The sequence below is a fragment of the Vombatus ursinus genome, unplaced genomic scaffold (assembly GCF_900497805.2).
Source record: "Vombatus ursinus unplaced genomic scaffold, bare-nosed wombat genome assembly UNPS02004533.1, whole genome shotgun sequence".
Classification (NCBI taxonomy): Eukaryota; Metazoa; Chordata; class Mammalia; order Diprotodontia; family Vombatidae; genus Vombatus; species Vombatus ursinus.
The window spans coordinates 730,125-753,556 of NW_020944311.1; the positions used below are offsets into that span (position 1 = coordinate 730,125).

The 23,432-nt window shown below is 45.9% G+C and overlaps 1 protein-coding gene across 2 annotated transcripts in view; it reads right to left on the reverse strand.

The window, feature by feature from the left end:
• The window catches only part of KLHL13 (kelch like family member 13), a 129,657-nt gene that overhangs the window by 46,042 nt on the left and 60,183 nt on the right, over positions 1 to 23,432 (reverse strand). Inside the window, exon 1 of one of the 2 annotated variants that reach the window (XM_027837276.1) lies at positions 8,576 to 8,681. The exons of the other annotated variant lie outside the window; for it this stretch is intronic. Coding sequence (XP_027693077.1) covers positions 8,576 to 8,673 — 98 coding nt within the window. The 5' untranslated portion in view covers positions 8,674 to 8,681. Of the gene's footprint in view, positions 1 to 8,575; positions 8,682 to 23,432 lie in introns of those variants that run through there. 2 annotated transcript variants of the gene reach the window in all.

The following is a 23,432-nucleotide window of genomic DNA, read 5'->3' on the forward strand; positions in this document are numbered from 1 at the left end:
TCATTAGTGTGCTCTCACTCTTGAAAATGCTCTATTACTTTATGTGTTTGTTTTATTAATTTATCTTTGTACCTGTTATTTCCCCCTAGTAGAACATAAGCATCCTGAGGACAGGCACTGCTTCTTTTGTGTCTTTGCATCCCTAACACTGAGCATTGTACCAGGCACAGAGTAGGCTTTTAACGAATATTTGTCGAATTGATCTGGCCAAGTTGGAATGCCTTCCGAGAGCTGTGACCAGAAGGATGGAGAGCTCACGACTGAGCCTCACCAAGACCGGCTGAAGATGTTAGACTGGAGAAGAAGACTCATAAAAATACTGCGAGCGGTCTTCAGGTGTGTGAAGGGCTGTCACATAAGAGAGGGACTCAGGACTCCATTTGCTCTGAATGAAGAGCAAGGACAAGATGCAAAGAGGCAGATTTGGGCTTCTTAGAAGGAAGAACTGGTTAGCCATTAGCATTACCCCTGAGAGCCCTGCTGCTTCACAAGGTAGGGGCTTCCCATTACTACAGGTCTTCCAGTAAAGGCTATTTGGCCACTGCTTGGGAATGCCATTGAGGGCATTTCTGCTCAAGCATATGTGGTAATTGAAAGCCTCTAAAGTCCCTCCAACTCTTAGTTATGCCACATGACCTGGAACAAATCATTTGAACCCTCAGAGCCTCAGCCTTCTTATCTATAAAATGGAGATAAGAAGAGCTGCTCGTTATAGGTCATTATGTTCTTCAAAGTCTATCACAGGAAACGTTCTCTCCCTCTGTAAATGTTCATGCCTCACATTCTGAAGTCTTAGAATGCTAAACTGGTAGTCAAATGTGGTCATACTCATGGATAGTGACTGTTACTTCATGCCAGTAGGTAAATGTCATTCTCCCTGTAACTAAAAACTCGAGGTAATTCTATTTTTACTCAAGCTCCTATCAGATGTGCTGACACCAAATTCTTGGTTCCTCGAAGGTGAGAGCCATGCACTCATATGCTATATATAATGCACTCAGCAACCTCTGATTGCTCCAAGGACACTAGCAATTTGAGCTTCACTGGCATGATTTTCTGGCATTCATAACACCATCATCCACACTGGAAAATCGAATGCCTCTCTCCAACCATACATCTTGTCTCATCCACTTAGCTCAAACTCATTTTTCTGCTGAGATATTTTCACAATGCTCCTAATTCCATTATTAACACTTCCAATGTACAGGAAATAGAATGTTTCTATTCTAACTAGAGAGCTTTCTGCTTCATTTTCATAGCAATTAATTAAACACCTTGATTTTCTCTGACTTGACAGTATGGCTCTGCAAGTGTGGATGGAGGTTCGACAATGTGCAATCCCCCTAATATGCTGGATGCATTTGGCCAAGTATTGATGATCTACCCATGCGCGGGTATTTAGCGTGATGCCCTCTGAAGACTCAAAGGCAGCGATGGGACTATCTTGAAGAAATACATTAACTGCAACAAAGGGGGCATGAAAGCACCTGGAAGTCCAATTACTGCAACAGTGAGTCTGTGTGACCAGAGCTTATGATCAGACGCAAGAAACTCAGCATCAGGAAGTGGCCTCAACACATACCTGGGCAGGCCTGCCCCATAGAACATACCCAATAAGTGCTCAGCCAGCCTCTGCTCATGGAACTCTAAGAAGAGGAAAGTTTCCACTTCCTGAAACAGCCCTTTCCATTGTGGAAGAGCTATGGTTACTAGGAAGTGTTTCCTTATAGTGAGCAAAACAACTCGCTTCTCAGTCTTCAACTCACTGGTCTCAGCTCTGGCTCTCCAGCTCAACACATACTAAATTTAAGTCCTCCTACACATGACAAACTTTCAAATATTCCTTTGAAGTGAGCCCAAACATAAGGAAAAAGAAAGAAGAGCTTGTACCAATTGCCTTGAAAACCCATCTCCAAGCTAAGCCCCACTTGCCTCAGGTGTGATAGAGTGAGAGGGCCATGCAACTTGGATCAGAAGTAGACTGGGCAGCTGGGCATCAACTCCAGGAGGAGCAAAATTCATCCAGAAACTGTCAAGTGCTTGACATTTGAAATGCCCAGCTACTAAATCATCCTATCATGACCTCTAAGAAAACATTCCAAATTTGCCTAAAATGTCATAAATGAACTTCTCAATAAACTCACAAATGATCATGCTTTAGTTTTTGCCCCTAAGTAGCTTGGGGAAAACAAGCTAAAGCAGATTTTCCCCATCTTTTAGACTCTCTTGATTGTAAATTTGAGTCAGGATCCTTGAATCCTTGGTGAGGATGGTCCAGACTGAGATAGATAATGGGGAATCCCAGGGCTCTTCTTCCCCCCAAGGCAAGTTTCCCTTTGAAGTAACTAGAAGCTACATTCAAGCAAGAAAACAAACAATCCAGAGAAAAAGCTGATTGATTTGTTTTTTAATTTGAAGGTTTCAAAAACTCAGTTTTCTGTTTCATAAATACCAACTCCAAGAAGCCCGAACACTCATGGACACACAGCTGGTGTTATTTTCTATTCCATTATGTTCCAGGGCTTCAGTGCTAAGAGCTTTTCAAGAACCTACAAATTGGATTGTTTGAGTATATAACTCTTATTTGCCAGGTTTTAGTCTTGAAAGATTGTAAATGGCAAGGACATCAACTTGGAGAGAGATGGCATCAAGCAATGTTTGCAGGTAGGAAACCTTGGTCTTACATACACCAATGGAAGGCCCAACTTTGCCATGTCTCCATTTGCTTTCCATAGAATAAATGAATAGGATCTCCTTCACCAAAGACATTCAAGAGACTGAAAGATAGCTACCATAACAATGAGAGTCATGAGGATGAGAACAGTAAGGCCTCTGGAAGGAACCACTCAACCCAAGAATAGATTATTATATTAGTAATAATATTCAAAGATTTATAAATGATCTCCAGGCCCAGGCATGAAGGCATTAAACATAATCATATATGTATAGATTTTTTAAAATTTTAATTCTGCCATTTGTATTCAAACAACAGCACAAGGGCAGGACAGGGGAAGATATAAGTAGAAAGTCAGCAGTTTATGTGAAAAAGACCAAAGGGTCTAAGGGAACCACAAGCTTGACATGAGCCAACAATGACTGCTAGAAAAATCAGCTATAGGATTCCAAACAAGAGAGATTCTAGTTTCCCTGTACTCTGTACTGGTCAGATAATATCTGGAGTTTCATGTTCATTTCCAGCTATCATGTTGTAGGAGGGACGCTGACAAACTGATGCTTATCCCAACAAGCTGGTGCATGTCCTAAGCTGGTGACCAGACGGGATCCAGGCCACATGATGACAGGTCCAGGTAACTAAAAATGCTTAGCCTGGGGAAGGAAAGACTTAGTGAGACCTCAAAATTGTTATCAGTTCTATAAAACACATAGAAGACGGCTAAGCCGAAATGAAGTTTCAGGTGGCAAACTAAAGCCAGCGAGTGTCCATTTCAGGGATTAACTAAAGGGCTACAGCTTTATGTTCAAAACAAGGAAAAACTTTCTAACAATTACTGGTGTCCCCAAACAGTGAGCTACCTTGAGGGGTAGTGAGCTCCCCATCACTAGAGCTATTCAGGCAGAGTGTAGATGCCCATGGATCAAAGGTGAAATAAGGATTTCAGGGGGTGAGGGAGTGCTGAAGAGGTTGGATTAAATCTGCATTTCCCAAATGATGGGACTTTTGACTGGTCCATAAAATCTTTGCTACAACCTCTTCGAACTTAAAAAAAAAATGACTCTTCCTCCCAACTCTGGCTCCCTGAGGTTAGGAGGAGGAAAGTGAAAGGAGAGGGTCAGATGTTCACCGGGATGAAGCTGCCTGGGTCAGAGCAATCTACAAGACACAATTTTGCTATTTTCACATCCACAGGATGGTTTGGCTTAAAAAACGCTGGACTAGACAACCATCAGTCCCTTCTGGCTCCAAGAGTTCAGGTCTTACCACAGATATTCACCAAAAACTGGGCCAAAAGTGATTGCAAACCTGGGCTAAATGACCTGCATTAGTAAGCTATTTTCCTACATCATACATACATCTTCACCGGAATATGTGAAGAGAGTTAAAGGTAACAAAAGTAAGCCTGCTCCAAACCTTCAGACACATAGCAATGTTGGGGAAAATACTCATCCCTTAGAGCCCAGAGTTTGATTTTGGTTTCCCTGCCCCATACTTGTATGCACGATTCCACATCTTCAATTACTATTTGCCATCACTAATTTGCTATCATTGTGAAATGTATTTTACTAAATATGTTAATAGATGGGGTAATACAAGAAAAGGCTTCTAAAATTATGAAAATCAGAAAGCAAAAAAGCTTCAGGGACAAAACACAGGAAGCCAACATTTTTTTAATCTACTTTTCAGTTTCTTTGTTTTTTAATGCCCACCCAAGTAACAAGAAACATTTCTGCAGACAGCAGAGTTCTCCTCTTCCCAGGAATAATTTGGCATTCTGTGCCAGGCAAAGAGAGGCCCTGAGTTCTACCAACTCAATCACAGCAACTTTCTCAATATTCATCTATGGGGTAACTGGGTCGTGGGACAAAATTCGGGCTTCCATTTGTGTTAATGCAACAAGCCTTTCCAAAAGGAAATCAACTGAACACTGGGGGATCAAAGGAGACAATGTCTTCTTTAATGACATTCATTAAACCCGTGGTCACAAACAGAAACTGCTTTCATAATCATTGTTTTAGAAAAGTCACACTGGGAGAGTGGCTGGCTATCTGACTGCTTCAATCTTCCATTTTATCATTTCCAGGACATTGTTTCAGGCTCGGGAGAAGTGGCTATCATCATCACCATCATCATCATCATCATCATCATCATCATCATCATCTCCTCTTTAATGTTTGCCAACCACTTTGCAAACCTCATCTCATTCAGTCACTTGTTTTTCCCCAGTTCGCTACCCCTTCCTCTCTATCCTCTGCCCCTAAAAGGTAAAACCTTGCCAAGTGCATACAAATCATTGTTTTCATCACGTATCCCCAATCTCCCAGGATGGCTAGTATTAGCCATCGTTAGCCCAATGTTCAGTGTGAGCTGCCAAGATACCAGGAACGAACCACTTAAGGTGTAAACACACCTTCAATTTCCTGAATGGACCTCTCTTGATTGACCTGGGAAATGCAACTTTTCCCACCTGCGGAACAAAGTCTCTCCCTTTGGGATTTGTTTACACAGAACACTAGATGGTCTCAGAAGGTAAAGCTGGACACCATTTAGTCTGCTGATGGGCAGCAGCTGTAACGAGTGCACAGGCACTAAAATAATGTGTTTCTGTCAACACGTAACCCCTCTTTTTCAGGTCGATTGCCTTGCACTGCATTGCTTAGGGAACAGAAGTGAAAGCAGGTTGCAGCTAACAAGACCCAAGCCTTTAGGGACAAGTCCATCCAGAGCTCACCCATCCTATCTCCCAAGTATTTTATACAGTCAACTCTGTCCCCCCATCCACCATCCCAACATTTCGTTGAAGAAGTGTTCAAGGCACACAAGATGAACGGGTATTTATTTCCCTTCCTTTCAATTCTCAGTGAGGCAAAGGTCATTTAGCAAGGCCAACAGCTGAGCTCCTCAAAGAGGTGGCAAACTGACTGAAAATTTCAAACCCAGAAAGCAAGCACAAAGCAGTTAGACTCTAAAGCCAGAAGGCCCAGGTCTGTCTCCATTTTGATTGAGCCTTCGCCCTCAACAAAACACTCACCACTGTCACTTTCACTGCCAAGGCAGGACTACTAGCACCCCCGGGTACTGGGCCCCCTGGGGAGAAGCAGCTCCCACCCTGGACAGGCAGGCACTTTTGTTTCCAGGCTTCAGGAGTTACTCTATCACTGCAACTGACTTTTAATGAATCTAAGAAACCTTTATACTGACATTTCCAAAGCACAGCCTTTGAGAAAATGCAAGATGTACCTTAAGCAGAGTTCTAGAAATGTCGAGGCCCACAGCCAAACATTTCTCCCCACCCCATCCCCAATTAAAGAACTAGGCTCAAGTAGATGCTAATGTGGTCTGAGGGGGGAAAACAGATATAGAACAAATGCTCATCTTGGTTTTTCCTCTGTGGTGTCTGGCAAAAGGACACAAAGATATCTAACTTTATATGAACACTCATTTACATGTGATTATTATATATGTTTGAAACCTATTATTTCACAACCTGCCAATGTATTCTTCCCATGGCCAAAGTGCCACCTTTTCAACTGTACCCCCAAATCTTCAGACCCCAAAGACCGGGCAGTTTCCCGTCTGCTTGTTACCCCACCAATGGGGTGGGGCACTCCAATGTGATTCCAATGGAATCACACTGGACTCTGGGCACGGTAACTAGCCTGCCTGGACCTGCCTGAGAAAGGATCTACTGCTACAAGGTCATTTTCCCTGACGAGCTCATGCGCTTCAAAGGTACACAACTGCTAAGAAAGAAACGATTTTTGTCCAGGTGTCGAAATGAACTTTGTTCACCGAGTATTTGTGACAAAGAGCTAAAGCACTTACTTTAAAAACCTGGATGACAAAGTCCCAAGGTGAACTTTAGGCTTGATTTCCCAGACTTTCTATATTGTGTCTGCAAATATAAAAGCCTTCTGTACATTTCTGTGCAAAGAAGACAGATGTGCCAACTGACTAAGAGAGTCCACTGCCATGGCCAAGTGCTCTTGGGTAACGGGAGACATGCAATTACATTTGATATTCTACAGATGTGCTCCCCCCAGTGCAGCATCGGCACACGAGCTAGACTATTTCTCTAGGCTCTGCAGCCTAAACCGATTCCCTCATATCCCCAGGGCAAAGAGGTCGATGCTTAAGCAAACCAGGGAATTCACAGAAAGATGCTGAATTTAGTTGTACCCAACCGGGCAAATAGTACAAAAAGCACAGTAAGATTTTTTTTTAACTGCTGTTTTTGTCAAAACTGGCAAGAGTGTTGTTAAAAAAAAAAAGCTGCCGATTTCATCTTAGGGGTAGTGAAACAGGAATCAGAAATCATGACTATCTCTCATCAGATGAAATCAGAATCGCTGATTTTCATAAATTTGGAGGAATTCACTTTTGGCTTGCCCCTGCCACTTTGGAACAGTCCCCTCTGATTAGCTCAGGGACTCCCTGCACACACTCACTCTTGAGTGCGCGCACACACACACACACACACACACACACACACACACACACACACCAAGGACATGTCAAACCCTCACCAACCTGTCACTTTCCTCTTTTCCCACCACATTTCAATAACTATGGGGATTATTTTTCCATCAATGGGGCTCATCATTTTAGGTAGAAAGCAAAATCGTTTTCACATATGCTTAGATGGAATAACTTGAAATATCTCTAAGAGAAAATATGAATAGTAATCTGCTAAGGAAAAGCTGAGAGCTGTGGCCAACAAGCCTGCCAAGTTATACCAATTCCCTGCTTCCAAGACCCCAAGGGGGCACCTGCACAACTGAAAAGGCCGAGCCAAGCTGAGCCTCGGCAGCGACGGCAGCAGTGGCGGTGGCGGCGGCAGCGGCAGCGGTAGCAGCTGAGGGGCTTCAAAGCATCCCTCACAATCAAGATGTCACTGGGCATCCCCACCCCCCGAGAAGAGAAAAACTTAGTAGGAAAGCTGCAAAACAAAAGCCTCGACTCCTTGAGCTGATACTCTCTCTTGACTAGTCAGTGGGCATGGACATTTGAAACAGTGGCTGCAAATATGACCCAGCTTTATTTCCAAAGCCTTCTTTGTACTGTAGGAAGAAAAATGAGAAAAAGGCAAGCTTCCCACCCCCTCCTCCACCTAAAAAAAGGGCTCATGGACAGGACAGAAAAAGAACAGTTGATTACACTTCCTGGATTTTCTTTTTGCAGGCACAGCTTTGTGAATGAAACACACCAAACAAATGTTTGAATTAAAACAAAATACTCCAATAGGCTATCCCCAAACACTCAGGCATATGTTTATTTCCAATCTATTTGGTAAACTGACATTTAACCACACAACTGTATATATAGAACACAAATGCCCCAACCTTACAACTGGAGACTTGGAGCTTCATCACTGCAAATAGAGAAAACTTTGAAAGCTGCACCAGAGCAGAGCTATGGAAATGCCTGTACTATGCCATAGCAATACTGCACATCAGTGAAAAGCTCACTTTCTCCTAATCCGTGTATACATTTGCCAGAGATTGTTAAATGCACTAAAGCTAGAAGACATCTGGAAAATGAAGCATTAGACCGACATCAGTCAGCAGTCGCTTTAGGACAAACACGGCCCCAAAAGTCACAGAGGGGGTCCTGGACCTTCAGAACCATTCATCTTTCCAATCAATGAGAAATAGTCACGGTTCAATCAATACAAAACCATTTACTCTTATGTGTCTTTGCATTTGACTACTATAAGAAAACATTCATCACTTAGAAAGTTCAAGGTGCAAAAGCCAGGCTGTGGAGGCACAGCCCACATACGGAGAATATGACCATGCCAATGTCACTGGAGAGAGAGCGAACATGGCATTTCAGGCCACTGGGTAGCCTGTCTCATGAAAGAAATCCCACCTTTAGACCCTATTTGCTCTCACTTACATGTATGCCGGTGAAAGTGGTGATGACCTGGAGGTTTTAAGCACAGGAACTGGGAATTTCCAGATAGCAGGAGAGCTCGTTTTCCATTTCAAAGGCATGTTGTCACCACGGTACTACAATAACAGTAAACAGCGTTTCCATAACACACTACCAACTAGCACTTCTTTTCCCCCTGCCACAGCAGAGCCCGAGGCAGATGCTGCTACTGCTGCTGCTACTGCTACTGCTCCTCCGAACCAGCCCTCAAACCGTGGCTCCCCACCAGAAAAAGAGGGCTTTGAGGCATCGCCTGGCCCCTCTGCTACCCGGAGGAGGCTGGCCTCCAACCTCCACAACAATGCCACCTCAGGAGGGAAACAGTGACAGCAGGAGGTAGAGAAATGCCTTTGGGGGGCTCACAATGCAGCCCTAGTTAAGAAAAGCAGCTCGGGCTCAGGGTTCACCCTTGCTCGGCTCGGCTCGCACCCGGGCAAAGCTGGCAATGCCATGGCTGTGCCTTGGCAGGAGGGCTCGGGCTAGCCTCCGCTCTATACCTCTTAACCTGATTTCTCACCAATAGAGGCAGGAAAAAAGCAGGACAGAGATGGGACTCTAGGCGAAAAGGAAGCCACACACCTACCTACTCAGAATACACTTGTCATCCTCTGAACAGTCTTCCTTGGAGCTGCAACAGTACAAGTGGGCTAGTAAGCTCAGCATAGCCTTGGGCCACTGCTAGGGCAGCTGAGCTGGGCTGGGCAGGGCTGGGCAGGGCTGAGCTGGGCTGAGCTGGGCCACTAAATGCAGCAGCAGCTGCCTGGGCGCCTTGTATGTGAGCTCTGAACAAGCACCCCGCCTGCCTATGCCATTAAGGAGCGCGCCCAGCGCCCCAGCGTCCGTCCTTCACATCCATTGTGCGACCAAAGCCAAGTGCAGGCTACCCACCCCCCAGACGGCTGCCCAAGCCTGCATGGCGTGCCCATCCGGCCGGGGGCTCTCCCTCGCCTAGGCTGATCCCCTGGCGGGATGAGCCCCTGCGCCGGCATTTGACAACATCTGGGGTAGTCCCTCGGACCTCCCTCCCTCCCTTCCTCCCTCCCCCTCCTTCCCCCCTCCCCACCTGCCTGTCTACCTCCTGCAGTACAGCAGCAGCAGCAGCAGCAGCAGCAGCAGCAGCCCAGGGCTCTGCTCCTAATACCCTAATAACCAGGGATCCTGCCCAATTCCATGGCAATCCCCCTTCCCCTCACACGCCCCTTCCTATCACAACGACCCCCCCCACCCCAGCTCACGAATCACTGCAGCCTCCCTGAAGTATAGAGGAAGGGGAGGTAGGGGGGCTCCACCCAGCAGGCAGCCGCTGCCCTCCAGCAGGTGTCCGCCAGGCAGGGAGAGCAGGGGGCTGGGGGGGCAGGGGGGCAGGGAGGCAGGGAGGCAGGGAGGAGCGGAGGGGGCAGGGATGGAGAGAGGGCTGGAGGCAGACAGGGCAGGGGGCAGGGGGCAGGGAGGCAGGGAGGCAGGGAGGAGGGGAGGGGCCAGGGCAGAGAGGGAAGGAGGGGAGGGGGCAGGGATGGAGAGAGGGCAGGAGGCAGGCAGGGGAAGAGGGAAGGAGAGTAAGGGGCAGGGAACCGGGGCCAGCTGCTGACCTCCAAGGCAGGCTGGGCGGCGGCGGCGGCGGGCGGCGGGCGAGGCGGGGGCAGCAGAGGGGGCAGTACAAAGAACAGCTCCTCTGGGGGCGGCTCCGCTCACTCGCTCCTCACTGGCTCCAGCTGGGCTCGGGCTCGGGCTCCCAAGGAGCGCCCGCCTGCCTACGGAAGGGGAACCCGGGGGCACGGAGCGGGCCGCTGCTGTGGCCGCTGCCCGGCGGCCTGGGCCACTTCCTCCTCGGCACACAGCTGCCCCAACAGAGAGCTGAGCAGCCTGCCTGCCCCGCCGCTGCCGCTGCTGCCACCTCTGGCGGTGCCGCCTCTGCCTCTGCTCTCGCTGCCGCCGCGCTGCCACCTCTGGCGGTGCCGCCTCTGCCGCCTCTGGTGGCGCCGCCTCTGCCAATGCCGCCGCCGCCGAGTGAGCTGAGCAACGTGAGCAGAGCCAAGCAGTGCCCACGGACTGACAGGAGCAGTGTCCCCAGGGCTGCAGCAGAGCAGAGAGGGAGGGGAGCCGTGAAGTCCTGCTTCCCCTTCCTGGGCCTCAGTTTCCTCCTCAGCAAAAGGGTGGCATTGGCACGGATGGCGGCCGAGGTCGCTTCCAGCTCCAAGATCCCATAGGCCTTTCCGCACCTCTATGAGGCATTCTTGTCCCCATTAGACACATGAGGAAACCGAGGCTGCTAGGATCCGAGATTTAGAGCAGGAAGGCACCTTGGAGGTGATCCGGTCCCAACCCCTTCTTTTACAGATGAAGGAACTGAGGCCTCTTTGCCCAAAATCACATGTGAACCTAGGGCTTCCTGACTCCCCCCCAAGGGTGCTCACCACTGTGCCAGGCTTGCTCCCCACCAGCCTTCCTCTCCTCCTTTCTGGCCCACGCTAACACTCCAGCAAGTACCAGCTGGGAGCACAACAGTGTCAAGTTCAGGTTTGTAACCAAAAGGTAAAATTGGGCTTCCAGTTAAAATGGCCTTTTACTTACTTTCCCCAAATTATTTATGAGCCTAAGATGGAGCTAATTAGAGGGGGGAGGAGGAAGGGGAGGGGAAAAGGTTTTCTCATACACGTTTTAAAGACACAGTTAAAGTGCTCACTTAGAACAGAACCGACGCTGATTTCCGAAATTTGAAAACACATCATTCAAAATTCCAGAAATGCAACTGAAAAGTGTCCACAGATATTACCCCATGACACCCCAAAAGGCAGCTGGCATTGTGGCTTGAAGAAGCTCTACCGAAGGCCTAATGCCAAGAAAAAACAAACTGGACTAGGAGAGATGTCATGTTTGCAAATTCCCTAGTAATGCGGCTGCATCCTCTAACTAGTAGGAGGAGACAGGAGGCAGGCCTGTCTGCCACATTCAAATTCATTTTAATCTAATCCACATCACACCCCCACCTCCCAGAGAAACAACAACAACAACAAAACCAGACCCCTCAAAGGAGGAAATTCTAGGGAGGAGAGCCCCTCTGGGCAGTGGCCCCTCCCCTACCTATTAAAACCCTGGAGCACCAATGGTACTCTCGAATACCATTTACTGCTCAAATGAAATTACAGGACTTCTGAAGGCACAGGATAATAACATTTTTGAAAGGTGAAAAAATCTAAAGCAGGAGAACAAAATTCAAGATTGTGGCCTGCGTGTTCACAGCTTTGCTCCTTTGTGGCAGAAATGCCTAGCTATTTTCAATGTTCACCGCATAAATCTCACTCATTTACTGCTCAGGCCCGTTTTCAGCACACAATGCGGCAAACCTCCCTGAAATGAAAACCCCAAGGCTAAGAGCTCTCTTTGATGAAGCCCCTCCTTTACCAGATGAGGAAACTGAGGCCCGGACAAGTGAAGTGCCTCTGCCTGGGCTGTCCAGTGCCCTTTCCAAGCGTGCCACAGACCACTGGACTTTTTTCCAGGTCAGTGCAACCCCACAGGGCAGCATTTACAAACACCAGGGTCCCCTGGACTGGAGGCTGAGCTGCCCTCAAAGCAGCCAAAGGGACACAGCCTGAATTAAGGCAGAGCCAGGACTAGGGGAAGGTGAGGCAGGTAGCCACTCAAGGAGGGGCAACGAAGGACACTAGTATTATTCGAAGAAGCCCAGAATTAGAGCTGGAAGTGACCTTGGAGTCCTCAGGCCCAACCTCCTCATTTTACCCATGAGGCCCACCGACATGAAGAGATGTGCCCAAGAACACACAGGTCGTAAGCACCTGAGTCAGGATTTGAACTTACATCTTCCTGACTCTAAACCCAAAACTCTTGTTTCTCAAAACTTTTTATGCTAGAAAATGCTCTCTCTATGGCACGCCGGTATTTTCTTTGTCTGTGATGTCAGGTCCAGCACCACAGTGAAGCTGCAAAAGCTCAGAGCAGCAGGCACCAGGCCATAATCCTCAAACTTGGCCTAAGGGGCCCAATGGCCTGTCCTGGCTCCGAGTGTTCATCCGATTTTTCAAGAATCCTCACTCCTCCCACCTCCTCCATGAGGTTATTGCATTCTGCAGGTTCTGAAGGTCTGATCTTTCCCAAACCAATCAGCTCAGAAGTGTTACTGTAGCCCACCAAAATCATTCATCCCTCTCATTTTCTTGGGCCAATCTCAATGGAATTAACTAAGGGAGGTCCAATTTCCTGGGTCCCCCTCAAGCATAAACCACAGCTTGGACAATGTCAAGTTACAAACACATCAACATTGTTCTCCTTGTCTGATAGCTTGTCTCCAAGTCAACTGTCAAGCAGACTGCTCTGTCCTGCAGAGAGTGACTTGGGTGGCTCCTTAGGGCAATTCCATCCCCTCCAAATGTGGTTAAGACTTCCTTCCATACAAGTTACTCATATGATAAGGTCTTTGGGAAGTTTGGGAACTTTCATGTCAGATAACTAGCCTCTCTCTGCCCTCACACTTGTTTAAGGCACTCTTTCTTCTCACAGCTTAAAGACAAACTCCAGCCTTGGTGGACGGGCCTTCCCTCCAATAGTTCAGATTGTGACCCATATGCGTGGCCCCTTGGCCCATATGATTCCCGTCCACGTCTCTCCTTTGATTCTCCCGAGAAGTCATCTGATATGATTTCGGGAGGGGGGACGAAGGGGAGCCTAGGGGCATTAGAGGGGACCCAACCTTCCCACTCTTCAGCTGCTCATGCCCACTTCCCTTTCTAGGCAACCATGGCCTTAGAGACATCAAGTTACCACTAGCTCCAACTTGGTGGTGCCCCAGTCCCCTGGCATAGCATGGGGGCATCTGTGATCACAAGGCTTGGTTTCTGGAACCAAAGGCCTAAACCCAGACAGGCCAGGAACAGTGGAGGGCACTCTCCTCCTCCTTTAATACTTAGACCCCCACAGGCCAGTAGCCTATAGCCACAGTTCACAAACCAGATCCTGTGTGCTCAGCCTACTCCTAATTAAGAACGTATATATAAACAAGCTGAGTGGACAGAGGCCCAAAAGGCCATCAGAGCACTGGCGGAACATTCCCCACCAAATGCTCCCCCTCCACATCATGCACCTGAGCCCAAGGGGAGGGGCTAGGACTGGGTGCTGGCCACCAGGACGCACTCACAGACATATTTGTACCAGTCCATCTCCTGGCTCCCAGTAGAGAATCCCACTGAACAAAACTCTGTCTAATGTAATCCAGTCATTTTATAGAGATCTCAACTGAGGCCTGAATGGGAAGGCCACTGAGTAAGCAATGGAGGCAGACTCAGAAGCCAGGGAGGTTGGTCGCCTACTGGCCCCGCCTCCCCACCCCTACCCCGGCACCCAGTTCCACATGTTCCTGCTACCTGTTATTCCTACCAAGTGACCACAGGCCAGCAACGGAAAACCAGGCAGCTCTTACTATCATGATTTCACCACCCGAGAGCATAAATGACAAGTAAACACCAAAAAAATGCCTTAGGGGACCCAACTGTTTTCAAATATTTGAATTTTCTGAAAGTGTTTAATACAAAAAGGGAAAACCTAAGGAATTCACCAATTTAATTAATTCACAGTTATTAAGTGTCTACTCCACAAAGGTTCCTGCTGTAGGTACTGGGAATACGGAGATGAAAAATGGGACTGTCCTTTCCCAGAGGGAGCTCAAGAGTTGATTGAGGGGGGAAAATAGACATACATGTAACTGTAATGCAAACGAGAATGGGAACCAGCAAAGAAAAGGTGGGAATTAAGTAAATCTTATAAAGAAAACATATAAAACATAAATACCATACAAAACATAAAGCATTAAATACACAAATAAGTGCTATCTAAAATACAATTGTTACCCAAATGATTTTTACATGATAATCTGCCTTCCATACTAACTTTCAATGCTTGATCCAAAAAAGTCATTGCTGGTTTGCCATCACCTTGGAAGGAGGTCTGCAGTGGAGTGCCCCAGGGATCTGTGCTCATTTCAGTCAATGACTTGGCCAAAGTTATAGTTGGCACGCTCATCAAATGCAAAGCTATCATGAAGCTGAGGAGTAGCACTGATACACTAGGTCAAGGGTCAGTCAGCGCCATTCTCAGAAGAACTTCAAGCATAGATTGGATGACAGACCACTCTTCAGGTATGTTGTGGAAGGGATGCCTGCTCGAGCATGAGTTAGAAAGGATGGCCTCATAGGGCCCTGGCAGCTCAAAGATGCAGTGAAATCACCAGCCCAATCTAAGTGAACAGAATCACTCACCACCAGAAATGGCAACAGCTCTGCTGGCTCTATTCTACCTTCCTCTCCCCATGTTCCTTTTCTAGCTGGGAAGTTTTGTTAACCCTGTGATGGCTCAGCCTCCTGAGGAAAAGAGGTAGTCAAGGCTTCCGGAAGCAGGCCACAAGTGACCTTCCCCAGAACTCCAGCCCATGGGTGCCCCTCAGACTCCACAGAAAAAGCCTGGTATTGGCTTTGCTCAGACAGAACACGCTCACGGGCACATTGCATTGATAACGTAGATGGATCACTAAAGAATACGAAGGACAGATAAGTCCAAAGGGTTCAACCTCAGAAAATCCAATGGTTCCCTTTGGCTATGGCAGAACAAAAGTCTTTAATCCATGGGGGAAATGGGCATCTGTTTACTTCTTATCAGAAACAGTCGGGTAGACACATGTGACTTATGAGAGGAACCTGGCATTGGATCCCTTCCCCTCTGAATTTTTCACAAGGTAATCAATCAGAAAATGAGCTGGGATTGTGCAAGAATAGTCAGCTAGGGCACAATACAATGGAGGTGCAATGGGGGTTTCCTTTTAATGACTTTTTGTAAGTGACAAGATATTCCATGCCTTAAGATTCTACTTCCTTCACAAGGCACATCTATTTTGAACTGAATCAAATTATATGTGTTCCAATGAGAGCTCAGAGCCTTTGAGGGCCCCACAGTGAGGCTGGATTTGCAATCCTCATCTAGGATGTACAAATGCCTTGTCCCACCTCTGTTTCAGAGGAGGAACTCTCTTATTTGGATCAAAATGGCAATTTTCAACTGTCTGAAATATAAGAATTTTCTCTTTTTCTCAACAACCTGTCCTTAACTCATTTTTTCTAGTCAAACTGTATGGACATCATGGCCCCACAAAGCACCTTTTAAAAAATATGCTGTGATCAGATACTGGTGTCTAACTCTTTTCCCCTCTCATAGCTCCACTCCAATCCATAATCACAGCCAACAGAAGAACACAAGGCCGCATCCCCAGAGATCTGTTGATACGTACCCAAACATGAGAACATGCACACGTATGACAAAGTAGGAGTCATCAGTCAGAAACAAAAAGGAGAAAGATACATCTCACATCCCTGACCATACTGGAAGACCAAAGAAAAACAAATGGCTAAGAGGTTCACTGGGAAAGGGGAAGGAATGAATGCTAAAATGTGAGATAAAACCACAGATTGAAAATGGCCAGGAGAACAATAAGACCTCAGGTGCCAAGAATGTAATGTCCCACCACCTCTTGCTGCCTCACTATGGCTGCTGAAAGAAGAATCTATGTAGCTTATCATAAAAACATAGGAAGTGGCATTTCAAATGACAAATTCCTCAGAGTATTCTATAAGTATAACCTTATCAGACCCCTTTTGAAAGAGGCCAGGCGAAGCATGCAGTGTCTCCCAATTCACCATGAATATCATTTTGCTTGTGAGGGTGCAAAGAAAGTCACACCAGGAAAGTGGCTGAGACAACTTCAGGAGATGCCTTTGGCCAAAACTACTGGAGTAAGAGGCCAGGCTTAAAGGCCCGGAACTTCTTATGGCAATGCAAAAAGTGTGTTTTCTTCCCTTGAGCTAACGCATTCTACGTTGAAAAATCATCTGAGCATTCGAAAAAGTTGATCCATACAGGAAGATAAAGACCGAGTTGGCTACACAACCCAATCTCCTCAGTTTCTCATCGTGATCTGACTAAAATGGTTCATTTGATTTTTATTAAAAAAAAAAAACCCCTCCCAAATCCAATGCCCAAATTTCACATTTATATAATTAAACTTCAATTTCCTAGACATCTTAAAAATGGGAAATTTCAGTGAATTTCTGCTTAACTGCAGATTCATTATACAGGACTTTCTATTTCTGCTTTTTATTTTTCAAAATCATTTTAAAATAAAAATTGATCCCTTTTCCCAAGATACCAACTAATAACTCCATCTCTCTCTGATAATGGAGGATCATTCTGTGTGCAGGGCAGTATTTCTGAACATGATTACACACTTTCACAGTGGTTGTTCTCCTTCATTCTCGAAGAGTACATCACTGTGTGGGGTCAGTGGACGGTGTGTCCGACTACGGCTGATCAGACCAATGTGAGCTAGGAAGGCCCCACCACAGGTCGGGCACGAATAGGCCATATGAACATTTGGTATGGAGATGTTTCTTTTGAGTTACTGAGATCACAGAACCTTCTTTGATGTGGCCATGCCATGCAGGGCAGCCCTGTGCCAGTGCCTCCCATGTCTCACAGTTGATTCCAAAGTTGCTCAGAGAGACCTTGAGAGTGCTTGTATTGCTTCTTCTGATCTCCACGTGAGTGCTTGCCTTGTGTGAATTCTCCATAAAATAGTTTTTTAGGCAAATGTACATTTGGCATTTGAACAACATGGCCAGGCCACTGGAGTTGTGCTCTCTGCAGTAGAGTTTGAACACTTGGCAGTTTAGCTCGAGAGAGGACCTCAGTGTCCAGTACCTTATCTTGCCAGGTGATCTTCAGAATCTTCCTAGGACAATTCAAATGGGAGCAATTCGATTTCCTGGCATGGCGCTGGGATACTGTCCAGGTTTCACAGCCATACAACAATGACATCAGCACAACGGTTCTGTAGACCTTCAGTCTGATGGGCAGGCTAATACCTCTCCTACCCCACACTTTCTTTGGGAGGCTCCCAAACACTGAACAAGCTCTGCCAATGCGTGTATCAACCTCATCATCTATGTGGACATCCCTAGACTGCCAAGGTAAGTGAACTTATTTACAGCCTTCAAAACTTTTTCTTTCACAACACGTCAGACATAAGAGAAGTTATTGTTATTAGCACGAATATTCTCCTTGTTCTCTTCACTGTTTTTGAATGTTCAGGTGGAAACAGTCTTGGGATGTCAATCTCTGGACATTATTCTTGTCTACGCCAATATTCTGCAGATCCGAGCACAGGTGGAGAGAATGGCTGAATTCTCACATTGAATAAGAGTATTGGCCTGGACACTCATCTTCTCCAGGCTCACAGAGAGCACCCTCAGGACAATTCTAGGAGCAGACAGGGCAGTGGGAATGGTGTGGACTTCATCCTGTTTCCAATTCATCTCCCCTGCTCCAGCCCTCAATGTTGAAGCTTTTCATTACATGGATCTGGGAGATTATGAGTATGTGTTAGGATGACACTGTTTTGACTAAGAAATTCTAACACATCAGTACTGGGGCCCTGGAGCAGTCAACCCAATCAACCCTTGCATTTTACAGATGAGACAACTGCAACCACAACATTACTTGGTTTATTGTTGTTTGCCTCACTCCTAAAGGGAGACCATAAGAAGAAAAAAATGTGAGGACCGGGGTTCAAATCTCATCTTGGCCACCTGCTAGAGAGGCAGCATGGTGTGGTAAATAGAGTCAGAATCAAGAAACCTTGGGTTCAAACCCCACTTCTGCCAGATGGTAGTTGTATAATACTAGGCAAGTCACTTAACCTGAGCCTCAGTTTCCATATCTGTAAAATGAAGGTTGGAGAAGATAGTCTCAAAGATCCCTTCCAGATCGAAATCTATGATACCATCATTCTTTCTGGTTTTACTGTAATTAAAAACAATTCCAAAAAATGTGCTTTTTGGTTATGAGCATAGATGTTTACTGAATTTAGCTATCCAAAGTACAGAAGTGTGCTGCTTTAGCAAAATTAAATAATTCATCTATTCTTTGGGGTGCGAGTAGCATATCTTCCTCCAACTCCTCAACTAATCAGAAGAATCCTCTGCCAAGCATTTCGTGTGTACTTTCTTCCATTCATTTTGGTAAATAAAATGAGCAAATTGTGTTCTTTTTTCTGCAGCAGAGTATGGGAATAAGACAATGAAGAATTCCTTCTAACTAAGCAGAAGAGTTAACCTGCAGGTTTTCAAACCACTGGGTTTTTTGAGGCAACACAGTCTAGGAGAAAGCTCTACCCCCAGCTCAGCCCCATACTGGCCTCAGTCCCAAGCAAAATGTCAACTAAAGCAGGGAAGCCTGCCTGACATTTATTCCCAACTCCACTCTCCAGACATCTCTACTTTCTTATCAATTGCCAGCTCTCCTTTCCCCACTAGAATGTAAGCTTCTTGAGGGCAGAGACTATCTAATATGCTTTTATTTGCATCCCTAGTGCAGAGCAAAGTGACTGGCATATCACAGTCCTTAATAAATGTTATTTCCTCTATCTATCCATCCATTCCATCTCTAAAATGGGAATATTGCTCCCCTACCTGCCTCCCTCACAGATGGATGGTTCAAACAAGAGAATGTGTGAGAAGGTACTCTATAAGCTACAAAGAGGCATACTGTAAGGTATAAAGGATGCTTATGATTGTTCTTGAGCCCACGCTGGGTGACCCCAGGATTATATTGTCCAAGCAGCAGAGATATGTCACTAGTCCTCTATAGAGGCCTTAGCTTTCTAGGGCCATGAAGAGGATGGTCCCACATACTCAAACACAAATGACAAAAACAAATGCATTTGCCTCTTACCCACCTGTCTACACTGTCCAAATAAGCATATTCACCATGTTTTTAAGAAACCTAGGACGAACTATAATGCACTATTCGGTGTCCATTATAATAGTACCCCAAAATAATGGCCAAAGGTGAGGGGCACACTGCAGGCTTGGGCCATTTCTGTAACCCCAACACTTAACTTTATTTCAAGTGGAGACACTTGTTACAAAGTCGCCAACATGCTTACTTTGGATACACCAATCAAGGCCAACCTCAAAAGAGATTCTCCTGAAAGAAGCTGAGCATGAATTGTAGTCTTTCACAGACATCGCTATCGCTATCTCTCTCTCTCAGAGAGAGAGAGAGAGAGACAGAGACAGAGAGAGAGAGAGATAGGGATATACAGATATATATATATAGAGTTATATATAGATATAGTTATATGCATATAACTAAGGCTTTGAAAAGTCTTTGGGGTGGCATTTTCAGATTGCAACTCACCAATCTAATTGGCAACAATGCAATGATAGAAGGCACAATGCCAGCTTTGATAATCTGGTGCTTCTCTTCCCAAGACTGCCAGGGACATCTGCCTCTTCTTGGAGAGGAAACTTGATGGGCCCTGCAGAGTTAGGTGCTCCAACCTGCTCTCTTGACAGGGGATGGAAACGAGGGGACTTCCCCAAGCTCACCTTGAAGGTGGCACCAGAGCATGGCCAGGCCTTCTCTGTCTCCCTTGCTCAGTTCTTCCCACTAAACCACATCAGTCCTTTTCCAGTAACTGAAGGGTGTGAGGGTGTACGGTTGGGGGAGGGTTCCTCTGCTGCAAGGCAGAGAGGAGACATTTCTCCAACAACTCTGCAGATGGATAAACACTGGCAAGAGGATGAAGATGGAAAGGCCCAAGACCCCACGATGGCTCCAGAGCAGAACTGAACTGTAAACCAGGCCTCCTCCTCTCCCCTGGCTGGGATGTAAAGAAGAACACGTTCCTCTTCCCCACTCCCCCTCTCCCTCATCCCCCTAACAAAAATCGGGCAACTAACTCAGCTAACTTCTTCCCCCGCCCTTCCCACTAGGCCACACAAAATGGCATGACCCCTTCAGGGTCATAAAGGGAAAAGTTAGCCCAGTCTAGTTTCCCAACAGCTATTACAAAAGACAGAATTTCTTTAAAAGCCCAAGACAAAAAGGCCTCCCCCTTCTTTATAAAGATTTGTCATAATGACAATAAGAAGAAGCCTCCCTTAGTAAACAAAGGCAGCAGATTCTTAGAAACCATTGGCCTCAGATAATTTCCTGCCCTACAGACAAGACATGCAAAAATACTTAAATTCATTGTGGAAAAAAAATGTTTAACCTTCAGGTATAGTTGGATTACTCATTAAGTGTTAGAATTTTCTGTTAAAAGCTCATACAGTAAAGCTGTGTGTTTGTGTGTGCATGGATATTTAAACATATGGCTATGTGTACATACATACATGTACATACATATACACAAACATATGCAGATACATACATACCTACATATATATTTAGCAGAGTGCACCAATTCTCACAGAAGCCCAGAGCTGGAAGAGAGCTCACAAGTAGGTCATCCAAGACCTGCCTCAGCGACGACCCCCCTTGTAGACATCCCTGGTGAGCGGCCACGCTGCTTCCCGGACAGCCTAGGCCACTTGGGAACAGCTCACAAATGTTAGCACGTTTGTCCTGCTATCCAGCCTCAGTTTACCTCTCCTGTCTGTTTCACCTCTTGCTCCTAGATCTGTCCTCTGAAGCCAAGCAAACTAGTCACATATACATGCATACATATGTACACGTACACACATATACACATTTACACACTCACACACATATATATACATATATCCTTCAAATACTTGAAGACAACTCTCCTGCCCCCACCCCTAACCAAACCTATTTCTTTAAAAAAAAATGCTTAATACAAACTGAAGAATTACTGAAGGCAGAGAAAAGGGTCACAGTTGGCTATTATAAATAAACACACACACACACACACACACACACACACACAGCTCAATATCAATGTATAACCCAAAAAAGGCTCACTTGCCCCCAAGTGTGTTATTCTGCTCATTTTGCAGATGAGGAAACAAAAGAGCACAGTGATTTGTCGTGAGTCCCACAACTAGCTAAGTGTGGGCAGTAAGGGTGCACGGTGCCTGGGCAACACCGCTGGTGCAAAGGGAAAAAAGAAGCCTCTTAGTTTTGGCCTCTTTCACTGACATGTCACAGTGTCACCAGAGCCCAGGATGCGCTGGGAGGGGACCCACACCCACCTGCACTTTGGGTCAAGCTCTACCATGAGCTGAGTGACCATGGCCAAGCCAGTTGATCCCCTGCTCCTGAATTTCCTTATCCATAAAGTGACAGGTATAGGTTTATGAACTGGAAGGCCCCCACCAATGCTAGCTTTCCAGCAATCTGTGAATTCAACCCAGCCTGTGGAACCTTCAGCAATTTTCTTAGCCCTGAGTGTCCAGCCTCAGACATACACTACCTGTGTGACCCTGGACAAGTCGCTTAACTACTGTCTCAGTTTCCTCAACTGTAAAATGAGGATTGGTAATGGTATATACCTCCCAGGGTTGTTGTAAAGATCAAATAAGATCTGTGTAAAGCATTAGCACGACGCCCGGCACAAAGCAGACAAAGGAAATGCGTATTTCTTTTCTTCCTTCCTTCCTTCCTCCTTTATTTCCTTCCTTCCTTCCCTCCCTTCCTCCTTTACTTCTTCCTTTCCTCCCTCCCTCTTTCTCTTCCTCCTTTACTTCCTTCCTTCCTCTGTGCCCCCTTTGGAGAACCTGACAACCCTTCCCACGTCATGGGCTGCCCAGCATTGCTGTGAGAAGCAGATGAGGATCACACATGTACAAAGAGTTGGGACAAGTATAAAGTGCTTATACAGATAGATATGTGTTTATATACAGTATGTGTGTACGTGTACATATGTGAGTGTATAATATATACAGAAAGGATCAAGTGCTATTATTACTGGAGAACTTTTTAAAAAGGATCATTTTACTTTTCCATCTAAGCACAAAAGACAAGACAGAAGTGAAGCTGTATTTAATGATACAAGAGCTTGTCCAAAGGCAGCCTGCACAGACAATGGGCCAGATTCTGAGATGGGTTTTTAAAACCAATCCCTAATATACATGCTTGATATTATTGGCATTTGCCTCCACCTCCTGACAACAACATTCATTGTAAAGAAAATGGCCTTTCAGAACCTCCAAAAATCACAGAACAATCCTTCTATACTTGTTCAGGAAAGATGAGAAATAATGTGAGAGAATGACTGGGTCCCTGAGGGTCTCTTTAGTCATGGCATTCCCATGAGGAATTACCGCTTTGTACAATATCTCCTTCAAAAAGCCCAGGTGCCTAGTCACCCATTTCATGCAATAAATCCTGGCCCACTATGAGGCCCCAGAAAGGAATTCAAAACCATGCCAAGTAACCCTTTGGTTTTCCTTCAGGTCCTGCTTCCTGTTCATTTGTACAAGTTTTCTCTCTATGTGTCACACAAGCTGGACAAAAGACTGACATTACATACGATATTTATTGGCATTTGGTCTAAAAATCTCAATTGGCCAAATTAGGGAACAGGGAAATCATTTTCCAGAAAGTCTATTATCTGCCCTTGAAATGCCATTCTCTTTGTCTCCCTCCCTCCCCCACTTTTTCCTTCCTCTCTCTCTTTCACTCACTCTTTCCCTCTCTCCCCCCTCCCTCTCTCTCTTTTTCTCTCCCTCCCTCTTTCTCCCTCCTTCTCTCTCTCTTTTTTCTACTCCTCTCTCCCTAAAGGTCAAAGCTTTGCTGATACACTATTTAGTCATGAAAACCTGAAAGTACATGACATCAAGTGTAAGCCTTTAAGAACAGATGGCTAATGACCTTCCAGCTTCATTTACTACCAATTTATGATTTTCTTATCTACTATAATTAATAGAAACACACAAATGAGCCGCCTTCCTCAGGATCAGGGTGTGTGTGCGTGTGTGTGTGTGTGTGTGTGTGTGTGTGTGTGTGTGTGTGT